This window comes from Sciurus vulgaris (genome assembly GCF_902686455.1).
Source record: "Sciurus vulgaris genome assembly, chromosome: 9".
Taxonomy (NCBI): domain Eukaryota; kingdom Metazoa; phylum Chordata; class Mammalia; order Rodentia; family Sciuridae; genus Sciurus; species Sciurus vulgaris.
Genome location: NC_136469.1, coordinates 21466275 through 21478809, shown reverse-complemented (window position 1 = coordinate 21478809; position 12535 = coordinate 21466275). Strand labels below are relative to the sequence as shown.

At 39.7% G+C, this 12535-nt stretch overlaps 1 protein-coding gene across 8 annotated transcripts in view; it reads left to right on the top strand.

Annotated features, from left to right (window-relative positions):
• The window catches only part of INPP4B (inositol polyphosphate-4-phosphatase type II B), a 781666-nt gene that overhangs the window by 433252 nt on the left and 335879 nt on the right, over positions 1-12535 (top strand). For all 8 annotated transcript variants that reach the window (XM_079154820.1, XM_079154821.1, XM_079154817.1 and 5 more), the window contains 2 exons: positions 7360-7478; positions 9693-9809. In XM_079154820.1, coding sequence (XP_079010946.1) covers positions 7360-7478; positions 9693-9809 — 236 coding nt within the window. The remainder of the gene's footprint in view (positions 1-7359; positions 7479-9692; positions 9810-12535) is intronic.

The following is a 12535-nucleotide window of genomic DNA, read 5'->3' as shown; positions in this document are numbered from 1 at the left end:
GAATTCTTAGTTGCAATATAGGAGCAAAAATGTCTAGCATTATTTTAGTATGCCTAAGGTATTCTTGCATTAGAGTGACTTTGTTTACTCATTTTTTTCATTCATTCATTCATTCATTCATTCATTCATTCATTCATTCATTCAGTGTGTGTGTTTTGATTCCTTGGATTGGCTTCTCATTTTTTAACCTTGAACATTAAATTGCTTTGTTTTCCCCTGATCTTCTAGATACCTAGCATAAATAGTGTTGTTACAAGTTATGAGCGTGGCCTTCTTTGAATAATAGGCCCAGGTTTTGAATTAGGGACATGATTTTTTTTCAAACTCAGTGCCAGAGAAGGCAAAATAAACCAAAACCACAAACAAATTTAAAAAAATTGGAAAGAAAAATGTCAAATTTTCATTTTTTTTAAATGTTAACTTGCATGTTTAATTTTTCTGACAAGTATTACTTATATTGGTGGCTATGCATTGTTTGTATGCTCTTTAGTATGTGGCAATTAAATTACAACAGTTAAGAGAAAAGTAACACAGTTTTGTTATGTTTGTATTAAGACTTTTGAATTGGCTAGCTAACTCGGGAGAAGCTCTTTGGTACACTCGATGAGTTCCTGACCCCTAGACTACCAGGTCTTGTGTTTAGGAGCGATGACTTCCATAATCTGTCTTTCAGAGTCATGAGAGCAAGAAACATGTTAGGAAATTTGAGAGCGCAGACAAAAGGACAAAAAAGATTAATACTAAAAAAGAAAAATTACAGAAAGCAGTCTTGCCCAATTGAAAATAAGCTCAAAGGAACAGAGAGGGCAGGCAGAGAAGCTACACTCAATGAATTAAATACTTTTAAAGGTGATAGAGAATACAGAATGAACATGGAAGAATTAGTGACCATAAATTAGCTCAGCGTGATTTACAGCCACATTCTTCTGGGAAGTAACCTGAAGCAAATAATCGAAAGTGAACAGTGTGTCCCAACGACTTGGGTAATTCCCACTGGGTGTTAATGTGAGGCAGGGGCATAGTGCATGATACCATCTCACTGGGCACATTTGAATTGCCCTGGAATGCAGTTCACTGGGAACTAGGCCCTACTGTCTTCTAAATCTACTCAGGGGATCTGAACTGTAGAGATCCAAGGCTTCAGAAAATTGCTGTCTTAAAATTCCTCAGGGGAAAGAAGAATAAAAAACAGACAGTCAGTGGAAAAAGAAAACAGAAAAGCATATTATACCAGCAAAGTAATTAGAGAAGAGGGGTTATTAGACTCTTAAGTATTCCATATATCTTTTCATGTATGATGCAAATTGATTTAATCTAAATGTAATCACTGGTATAGAAGAGGGTAACTGTGAAACCATATCATGGAGTCCAATAATTTATTAGACTGGAAACATAACCTAAATTGGCTTATCAGTTGATTAGTAGAACCTAATGTTCTGTAGTACAAGGAGAAAGAATATATATGTAACATTTTGAAGAAACTCAAACAAACAGTAAGAATTTGAGAAGTGAATTTAAAAAAAATATCAACTATTGTGGTCTATGAAAATCTGTCCTGCATTTTCAGGGAAGTGGCTGATTTTCTTAGCAAACATGGCAAGATAAGAATGGTTATTAAGGGAGGCCGGAAGCCAAATGGTTATTTCTCTAAAGTTCTGGGAGTGCAGGTGATACATTTCTATTCTAGAATGTTCTCTGGCCTCTTTGGCCCTTCATGGGCAGGGGTTACTCTCTTCCATTTTCTCCATGATGAGTCTGTAGAAGGGACAAGGAGTGCTCTCTCTTCAGAGACAAAATCTCCTCAAAGTGTAGCTTCTCCCTGGCTGTAAAGGATTCTACCTGTAATTCCGATTTTTAATTGCAAGATTAAGAAGCTTCATCAGCATCTCGTGTCTTCCTTTCTGATGAAGGGAACCTGCAGAATAAGGAGCAAGTCCATCGCCCTGGCGTATCTCAGTGGTTGAGAGAACGTCCTTTCATCCCATTCCACCCAACATCCTCTCCCGCGAGCCCCCAGTGTCTCCCCAACTCAGAGGCTGAGTTGACCATTTCCTTTTACATTATCTGCCTGGAGATGGGGAATAAGGCTTTTCCTGTGGGCTTCTCATCTGGAAGTGCCCAGTCAGAAGTGAAATTAAAAAGCATTAAGAGTGCTCACCTGCTTTAACAGGTGTGAGGCATTAATACCTGTCTTTTCATATTAACACACAATCCAATAAAGGGTTTCAAAACGTTTATTTAAGCATATGGAAATAAGTAAGTACAAAAAGAGTCACAGATGTATATTAACAAGCTTTTATTGGAAAAGAGGATATTTACATAAACTGAGGAGTAAATGAATTATCTTGAGCATTTAATTAGCATTTTGTATAAAAATGTGAGATAGATAAAACCATTTTATGTTAATGAATGTTCTCTTATTTTCCTGGTACTGGAGATTGAACTCAGGAGCATTCAACCACTGAACCACATCCCCAGCCCTACTTTGTATCTTATTTAGAGACAGGGTTTCACTGAGTTGCTTAGTGCCTAACTTTTGCTGAGGCAGGCTTTGAACTTGCCATCCTCCTGTCTCAGCCTCCTGAGCTGCTGGGATTACAGGCTCATACCACACTGCACCCAGTGAATATTCTTATTAATGTCAATAATAAAAATGCGAAAGGCTTCTTATATGATTAGCAACCTATACATATAATCTTATGTAGTCTTTATAACAAATGTATACAGTCTGTTCTTCCACCATTTTGTGGAGAAGAAAATAGAGGCCCCATTTTATAGAGAAGAAAATAGAGGCTCAAAGAGATTGAGTAATTTGACCAAGTCACATAGCTTCTTACTTGTGATTCACATCAAATACAGTTTTATCTTATGTAAAAAAAAATTATCCTCCATATTAATGTACTATTTGGTCTCTTCTAAGCCAAAATGCCTTCAGCTAATTTTGAGTATAGAATTGTAGAGATCCGGAAATTCTTAACAACTGGCCCACCTCCCACACATGCACAAACACACTCCTCCTTATCTGCTTTGTTCTGGAAGGAAAGAAGATAAACTTAGCTCCATGTCTCTAACGCTGGATGACTGGAACAGAGATGAATGTCAGCAAAGCAAGAAAAATGACCCAACGTCACAGAAGAAAAAGTCCTTAGGGTCCAGGGCTGTTGCTCGGGGCTGACCATGAACTCCGGCTGTTCAGGGCTCAGGCCACCTTTCCTTCTGATTCAGAACTCCCTGTCCTGGGAAGTGCTGCTGAATTCAGGAGCTCCCAAAGGTGCAGCTGGCTCCACTTCACACTGTCGTTGCTTGGACAGAGCTTTCGGACGTGATTTAGGAGACATTTTTAGGCTACTAGCCAAAGTTGGCTAGAGAGATGGAAAGCCTCTATCAAATCCGTAGACTTAACATGATTTAGAAATGATTGCCAAGTGGGGTGAAACCCAATACTTTATTTAAAACACTTGCAACCCAGCGTTTTGAAGTAGGTGGGCTCTTTGACCCAACAAGAACCTCAAAGACTTCGCCTTTTAGATTCTGGACCCTCAAATATGAGAAGAACTGCTAGAAGATAAGACAATCTGTTTTCTTCCTAGGGCAGGTTGCAGCTGCAAGCATCTAGACCAGAGGTTGGCAACTTCTGGCCCTCAGGCCAAATTTAGCAAAGGAACATTTTATGTGACTCTTCTTAGTGTTGGCCCAACAGTGACTGGGATTTTAAACTTGGGACAGATTCTAAAATCAGGCCCCAGTGGGTCTTCATTCATCACAGAGAGGTTCCCTGGGGGATAGGCTTTCTGATGGCTCAGTACTTAGCTCTCCCTTGAGAAGGGAGGCTTCATTTATTTTTACCATTGCGCTTCCACTGAGGATTCACTTCCAGCTGAGAGCCGCCTGGCTCCTGGAGAAATCTGAGCTAGACAGGCAGTTCACTCACCGTGATGGGTAAAGGAAAGTGAACCCCTCACATTGCTAGTTACGATGATGGTGGGATTAATAGGCACCATAGTTGCTCATAGCTTTTATTTCTTCTCAAGGAAAATTTCAAATTATAACTTAAAAAAGTCATTACTTCTCCATTATTATTTTCCCCCCTTTTCAGTAAAAAATAGTCAATCAGCTGGGCATGGTGGCGAGTGCCTGTAATTCCAGTGGCTCGGGAGGCTGAGGCAGACAGGTCCTGAGTTCAAAGCCAGGCTCAGCAAGGTGTCAAGACCCTAAGCAACTCAGCAAGACCCTGCCCCAAATACAAAAAAGGGCTGGGGATGTGGCTCAGTGGTTAAGTGGTTAGCATTTGTTGCTACTTGATTCAAATAGTTAGATTTCTTAAATAAACAAAACAGAAGCAAAGTCAAAATGTTGGCATTCTTTTAGTCTTCTAAGTTAAAGAAAGACACTTATGTAGCGTTCTCTTGGATAAAATTTTCTTTGGGTAATGGATGTGGTAAGTGTGACTGGAAGATTGATACAACATTTTTTTTTTTTGATTTTTGAAACAGTTTTTTTTTTTAAGATCCTCTATTGGCTACTAAATAATTCCCATGAAAATCAGATTTTATACTTTCCAATGAGTAATATCTCCTTGAAGCAATCCACTCATTCAACATTTATCATCCCTCTAGGGGTACAGTTTCGGTGTGTTGAGATCCATGATGTTTAGGGTTTCACTTTACAAAATGTCATGATTCATGTAGTGACTTCACATTTATAAAGAAATATTGGATGTGATAACTGCTTTTAAGGAACTGAGTAAGATGAACCCAATAAAAACCGTTTTACATTATAACAACACACCAAATATCAGTATCTCTTAGAACAATGATATTAGTGAACATTATTTGTGCATAGAAAAGTCTGTTTGTAACAGGCCTAATTTCTTCCTTGCCTCCACCCTGAGAGGTAAGAAGACAGAGGAATTAAGTGCCTGAGGGTTTGTGACTTAGCCCACAGAACTAGGAAGCCGGAACCTAGGGCTGTATCTCAGAAGTTTTGTCTGATCTCAGGGTCTTGCATGACATTTTGCCACCTAAGCCCTAAGGAACTGTCAGTGCTTTGGGCTGTTAGGAAGAAAAGAGATAAGTGCAATCCAAAAGATAGCTATTGTTTTCTGTGCCTGTTTTTAGGTACAAAATATAACGAAAGATGACATACCACTATTGTTTTTCTCCTGCTTGGTACTGGGAGATCTGCAGACCAGGCACAGAACATTTCAGTTCAGTAGAGATTTTCTCTGTCCTTGTGGGGAGTGAGGCTGAGAGTTTTCTCTGATGAAATGCAGAACAGCTGCTCACTTCTGGGAAATAACCACAGCCCACAATCAAGCCTGATAAGAACTCAAAACGAATTGACTTATTTTGAGCAAAGGTGTCATGAGCTCACAAGATAGAGGTAAAACTACCACCAGAAAGTGGGTGACATGCATGTGTTGAAAGCGCAGTGGCCCCAGCTTTAAATACCGAAGACAGATATATGCAAATGCTAACTGGGAACAGAAAACCAAGAGCAATAAAATTAAACACCTTCATCAGGCAAGTAAAGGAAATGATCAAAATAACCACCAAAAACAGTAAAATCTAAATCTAGCTTTTTCTTTCCTTCCCTTGACATGCTGATGTTATTGAAACCTTGTATCAGTCACTTATGGAACTGTAGATCTCTTGGGTTGAGCAATTGAAGGACCATGACAATAGGTCTTCCAAAGAGAAGTTCCACTGTGCAGGAGAGCAAACGTGTAAGGCCAGGAAAGAAGTAGAGATAGTGGGGTTTGATGTAAGCAAGATGCTAGGGGATTCTAGTCATGTAGATGTGAGCACTTCATGTTTCTGAGCTCTAGTTCTTAATATGCAAAACTGCAATACTAATTCAAAGCACCATTTTGAGGAACAAAGAGATAATGAGCGGAGTGCTTTAAAAAATAGGGTTAAATAACTCTGGCTATTAATATTTCCAAAACATGAGCTTTCCTAAAGCTCTCCTGTATGGCTAGAAGCATGTGGTTTCAATAAGGAAAACACATGACAAAATGCCAGATAGGAATAAAAGGATCCCAAAGTCTGGCAAGAAGAAGTTAAGAAGTTAAATAATTTTTCCAGCATTGCTGAGCTACTAGAACTGTACTAAAACCTGGCCTGTTTCATTTCAGAATGCCTGCTTTTTCCCATCTCATTATGCTCCTAGAAATGAGATTATCTGTAAGCAATTGAAAGGTGATAATTACATCTATAATTTCCTTTGCTTTCAAGTTTCAAATCTCAGCTACATTACCTTCGTCCCCGTGGATAAAGGCCTGCCAACTGCAGCAGTGCTGTGAGGAGCTTGAATACTCCCATCCTCCCCTACCTTCAGGCTTTGGTCAGACCCAGGGCCACCAGGCTGAGCCTAACTTGAGCCAACTTGAGCCAGCTCTGGTGAGGGCACTTCGCATTACATTTAGCAACACACTTTACATCATACCTAGGGTGGAATGAAATCACTATTTCAAAACCAGTGGGGAGAATGTAGTAAGGAGAAGGGATATAGGACTTGCTCTAAAGGCATATTCTTCTGGATGTTTTCTTCCCCAGACAGTGGGAGGGACATGTGAGAGGGAGAAAATATTCAAGTAAATATGGTATGGTGGTAAGAGGCTGTAATATGAGACTGGCGTCTCAAGGGAAAGTTCTTAGCATGCACGTGTGGCCCCTGGGCAAGAATTACCCCATCTTTATCCTGGATGCTCTCTCCGAGGCTTGGCTTGGAATTCCAGACAGAGAGCTTTTTTAACCCCTCCTCTGCTTCCTCCTCTGCTTGAGTGCCGCTGCTGCCGCTGCTGCTGCTGCTGCTGGCAGCAATCACTCTTCCTGTTTTGGTTGGTTTGGTGCCTCTGACTATAGGAGGGAAGTCCTAGAGAATAGGCAGGAAAGGACCAAGAGTGCATTCTAACACCTGAACTATCCACCCACTGCCAGTAAGGGACATCCTAGTTTTCCTGGAGATGGCCCCAATCATCTTACTTCATCAAGGAGTATAAATTAAAGCCCAGGGTTTAATGACTAATTAAAGTCACCCAAGTCCCTGAGCAGGATGTGCAGAGTCACACATTAAAGCTGGGATCCTCCGAGCAGTCAAGACTTGCATGAGTTGCAAATGTGGTCAGTGGAAATGAACTCTCAATTCGGCTCCGCAGCACGTGACTTCCTACTTCTGTAAGGTACTTCCAAGAGACTTCCTCTGTAAAACCAGCCTGAGTCCCGGGAGGTTTCCTTTAGCGCCTAGCTAAGTTTACTTTCAACCAGGACAGAAGTTTTCCCTGAGATACGGTGTTAGTTTCCTTTTTTCTTCTTTTTTCTTTTCTTTTTTTGTTTTTCTTTCCTCTGCCGTTGCCAGCATGCAAGGATCTCGTGGCTCCTGTCCGTGATCGGAAACTGAACACAGTGGTGCAGATCTCTGTAATCCACCCTGCGGAGCAGAGTCTGATAAGATACTCCAGCACTGAAATTGTGGAGGTGAGCATGCTGTGCGCCTGCCTGCATTTCTCTCTCCCTCTCTCTCTCTCTCTCTCTCTCAACTCTCTCCTCTTTCTCTCTCCCTCCCCACTTCCCCCTCTCACCCTGCCCCCTACCTCCTTTTAAGCAAAAGGCTGAAATGAGTTAGTTCATGGTCTGTAACCATGCTGTTACTGACCTCTGTCATTAAGGAACACATACCTGAGGTTACTAAGCCTGCATTGGTAACTCACCAGAATAAACACCATGGGAAAACTGAACCTCCTTCAATGAACGTTCTTATTTTTCTTCCATAGATAGGAAAGGTTCTCCTTTGAATCCCCAAATTGAGATTAGAATGGAGAGAGGGGGAAATAAGAGAGAGATTTTAAATGGAAGAGAATGAACATTTATTTTAGGGAAGGAAGAGTTATAAAGTACCCATAGAAATTCTAAATATGTTAAGTGTTTTTGCTCTTTTTTTTTTTGCCCCCTATATTCTTCAGTCTGATTGTGGAAACTTTACATTCTTTGCTGTGTGTGTGTTTTTCAAAGTCCAATGTTTTTCCAAGAAAGGTAGGTGATTTGTGAAACTGTAATGTTTCCAGGCTGAAGGTGTAAATATTACTCATCTGATGAGAGATTTCCTATTTACATTTATTGTTACTAATATGGCCTTCAGAATGTGTCAAGAGGAAACTCGTTATTGTGCTGGATTGGATTCAAAAGAGGAAGTGTTTCCCTTTTGATTATTTTGTTCAGATTGCTTATTTCAGGACCTTAGCAAGAGAGGTACTTAGGTACCCATCTGGGGCTGGGGAAAGCAGACTCTAAACTCCTTCACATTTGCTTGTTTTTCTTAGACTTGTGAGCTGCGTCTATTTGGAAGGAGGAATTTCTCTGTAAGAACTTAAGCAGCCTGCCCCAGACCTGGCTGGCTCAGTGCCGCCGGCCCGTCTGCTTTGATGCAGTTGGCGGAATAAATGATTCAGACCAGTCACTTCTATAATGGGAATGACCCAGATACGCATGCAGTTCTGAGTCTGCCCTTTGAAAATCTTAGGATTCCGTGCCAGAGTAATGTATAGTTAGTGCTGCACTTGAATGAACAGAAATCATCTTATTCATATAAAGACAGCTTGGCTAAACTTGTAAAACTGTTTACATTCATTTTTTTTTTCAATCATTATTCTAAATTAATAATTCTCGAAATATTACCAAAAATTTAAATGAGTTTATTTATGAAATTCTCTCCTCCCTATTTTTTTTTTTTACCATGGTAAAACACACATATCACAAAATGTATCACTTTAAACATAAAAGGATTTATGTTTGCAAAGTTCAAAATTTTATATTTGAACACATGTTGCTATTTTGGGCTGTTTTATTCACTTAAGTGTTTGACACCATACCAGGCAAAAAGTATTTGTTGAGTAAAAGAATGAATAAGTAAACGAATGAATTGATTGGGCTTTCAGAAATTTCTGTAGAAAATTGCTTTGTAGACCCTGAGCAAACATTCCTATAATATTCAGATATGTATATGTATGTGCATATATACATAATTTATGTTGGGTGTTAGCTCCCTTGGGGGGGAATATCCTGTGTACTGCTTCCTGAGCCAGTTATTACATAGTCCCAAATTTGTCATATTTAAAGTTTCTTTGAATAAGTTTTTAGGTTGGTCTGGGGAGGAAAAAAAAAAAAAGATAAAGAAAAAGGTCACAGCTGATCATCCCAAAACAAGTAAAACAAGTAGATCCTCTCAGAGCATGGCGTTGGCTGTCAGTTGAATCATAGTAAGGGAAAAAAATGGACAGCAGAAGATTACCACATGGCTCTTTTTGAGAAAATAACTTTGCTTTTGTTTCATCAGTCTCTATCTTAGATTATTCGCATAAATTATAGGTTATAGCTATTAAATATATTTTAAATGGACTGACTGCTGGCACATTCTGCACATAATGAAAAAAAAACTGTTTTTCAAGTCTCATTGTTAGTAGCTCTGACAGTAATACAAGTCTATCTACCATCAACAGCTGTATCAGTACTTGGGGGCCCTGGGTCTCCTTGTTGCCCAGGAGCAACATTTGGCAATTCAGATCTGTCTTCTAATAGAACTGTTTCCTAGAAAAGAGCCTCAGACACACTTTCTGCATTCTCATGTGTCACCGCATGCTGCCGACTGCAGTTGCTGCCTTACTGAATACAACTTGTCTGCTTGTGCTGTTTCAGGGGACAAGAGACCCACTGTTTCTGACTGGTGTCACATTCCCATCCGAGTATCCCATCTATGAGGAGACCAAAATAAAACTAACCGTCTATGATGTCAAGGACAAGTCTCATGACACCGTAAGTACTTGCGCTTCTTTCTTTAGTAAAAGGATGAGTTAGTTATGCTTTTCCAAACTATTACACTTTAGATGCAATTGGCATTTCTCAAAGAGGGTGTTTGTACTGCGCTCATGCTTGTCTGATGTTTATAGTTTGCTGGGTGTTTTTCAAATTTGCTTGGTTTATTGCTAAACTGGCAATTGGCTTCAGAGCAGAAGCTTTCAGAACAGATTTTTTTTCTTTTTTTTTAGGAAAACTGACTTGATCTCTTGGTTTATATTTTTGTTGTCGATGTTGTTTTGGGCTAAATGGGCAATAATGTGGGCAGAAAGCAAAGAGAAAAGATTAAATAATATCTCAAAATTTTCAAGATATTGTAATCCAAAAGCAGGGGATTGACAATATACCCTGCTTTTACTCTTTATTATTCTTTTAAATACTGTAGATAAACTCCCTCTATTTTTTCTAACTTCATTATTGTCAGCAAAGCCAACAGAGAAAGTATTGGGAAGCACTAGGCAGAAGATTTAATTGGCCTCTTTGCATCAAGGCTGTGCAAAGTCCCAATGGTCTTTTGTCCCAGATACTTCAATCTTCCACCTGGTTTGAATTTCCTTCCAACTGAATCGTCTCTCCTGGTTAGACAACTAGGTACGAAGGCACTATCCCTAGGGGCTACCCTTAAAATTTCTAGACAGGAAAGAATGCTACTGGGAGATATTGAAAAGAAGGAAACATACTTTCCTTTAAATCTCTCCTCTGAGTATGAACTTTGGTGTTGTCAGGACAGGGAACTATGGGAATCATCATGGTCAATAGTGAAGCTTGAGACAAGCAAGGTTTTGATGGCAGGGGGGCTGGTAGGTTCCAGGAGGGTTCTATTTGAAGCTGAGGGATGCTGCTGAGCCTGTAGAACACAGTGCCTCATTCAGGGAAAATTTGATTTAAAACTGCCCATACTTGGACATTTCTACTCATCTCATGATGACTTTTACTCTTCTTTCCATTCTTCACTGGTAGGTATATAACACAGGTAGAAGGAACTTACATTCTGTACAATGCTGGGGATACTTAGTAATCTTTACCTAAGGGATTTCAACTCATTTTAGCCCCAGAGACGATGACTTCTTCAAAATGGTAGAACAGATTTCCATTTCAGTATACCATGTGGACATCGAGTGAAGAGAGACATGATCATCTGGTGGAGTTTTTAAGAGGGCAGGTTTTGCAGTGACACCGTGTGGTTTTATGTCACTTAACTAGCTCTGTGACTCTGGGAGAGTTCATTTCCAGTGCCTCTGCTTCTTCTTTTATAATATTCACCTTGTGGGACAACCACACAGGTGAAACAAGTTCATATGTACAAGCTGCATAGGACACTGTCGCTGCCACTGCTGTTGGTACTGCTGTTGGGCTGCTGGCACATAGTCCCTCCTGAATAGTAAAAATCTAACAAGGGCCCATCCACCAAAGTCTGTTCCTGTGTTTACTAAGTTGGTCTCAAGTGGTCCACATTTATTGTTTCTGACATCTTTGAAAAAAGAGGTAAGAATTTGGGTCAAAACCACAATTGAAAAAATATTTGCTTGGGAGCTTTGTCTTTTCTTCTCGATTTCTGAAATAAATGTGGAAAAGTGGTCAACTATAATTGGTACTCTGGACAAAATGTGACAGAATTTGCACAAAGCCCCCATGCATGGCCAGTTTTGAAACCTCCAATTAGAGAAGAGAGAAAGGGAGAGAAAGAAAAAATCATGATGTTGGGGAGAAGGGAGATCTGGGTCCTCAGAACAGGTGATAAAATGTGCAGAGGAGGAATATGCAGGAAATGGCCAGGAGGAAAGGGAAAGCAAGCAGAAACGACAGGGTTTTATGTTCTGCAAAGCTCATGGTTAAGTGCGATCCTTCATCAGCTCCAGGGTACAGGCAGGACAGAGAATGTGGAAGGGCCAGAATTATAGGAACACCATGCTACCCAGCTGATGATATTACATTTGGTTTTGGTAAGGATTTAGAAATGTCCATGCTAGAAGTATTAAATACTGAAGCTATGTATTCCCTTCAAGTCCCTTCATTTCAAAATGTGCATGTATATTAATGCTTTAGAGATAAACAATTTGCTGACTCATTAATTATGCTTTTTGTTGACTCCGGTTCTGGAAACTAATTATTTGGGGTCTTATAAAGACTTTTTTCCTTCATCAGAAGTGTTATCACATGAAAGTATTGGATGAACTGGAATCCCTGCTGTGAAATAAAATTTTTGAAATTTGAACATACTTAAGAAATGCAGCTGGCTTTCATTTACCAAGTGCTGTTAATTAAGGCATAACCTCTTCCTTAAAATAGCTAACAGTTAGCACCAGTGATGGAAGTGTAAATAGAAACACAGTTCATTGATATGCTAATAGTCCCTGTGGGCTGCTTGTCTTTTTCCTAGCATTTTTTTCTCATTTCTTACTTTTTCCTTGGAGGTGGGTGGTGGGGAGAGGAAACAAGGGATTTAAAATGCAGCTATTAATTGTAAGCACTTAAAAACCCAAATACCTGACTAGCAAAATACTTTTAAGGTACAAGAAATGAGACTCTGAATATTTATATGTTTTGGAAACGTAATGTTACATGCATGTCTTTAAATGTTGTTTAACTGGCTCGTTCTAGCAAATCATCACTCATGCTAGACTGACCCATAACAAATAGATCTTCTCTACCACTTGATTGCTAATTCGTTAAGTCTAGTGACT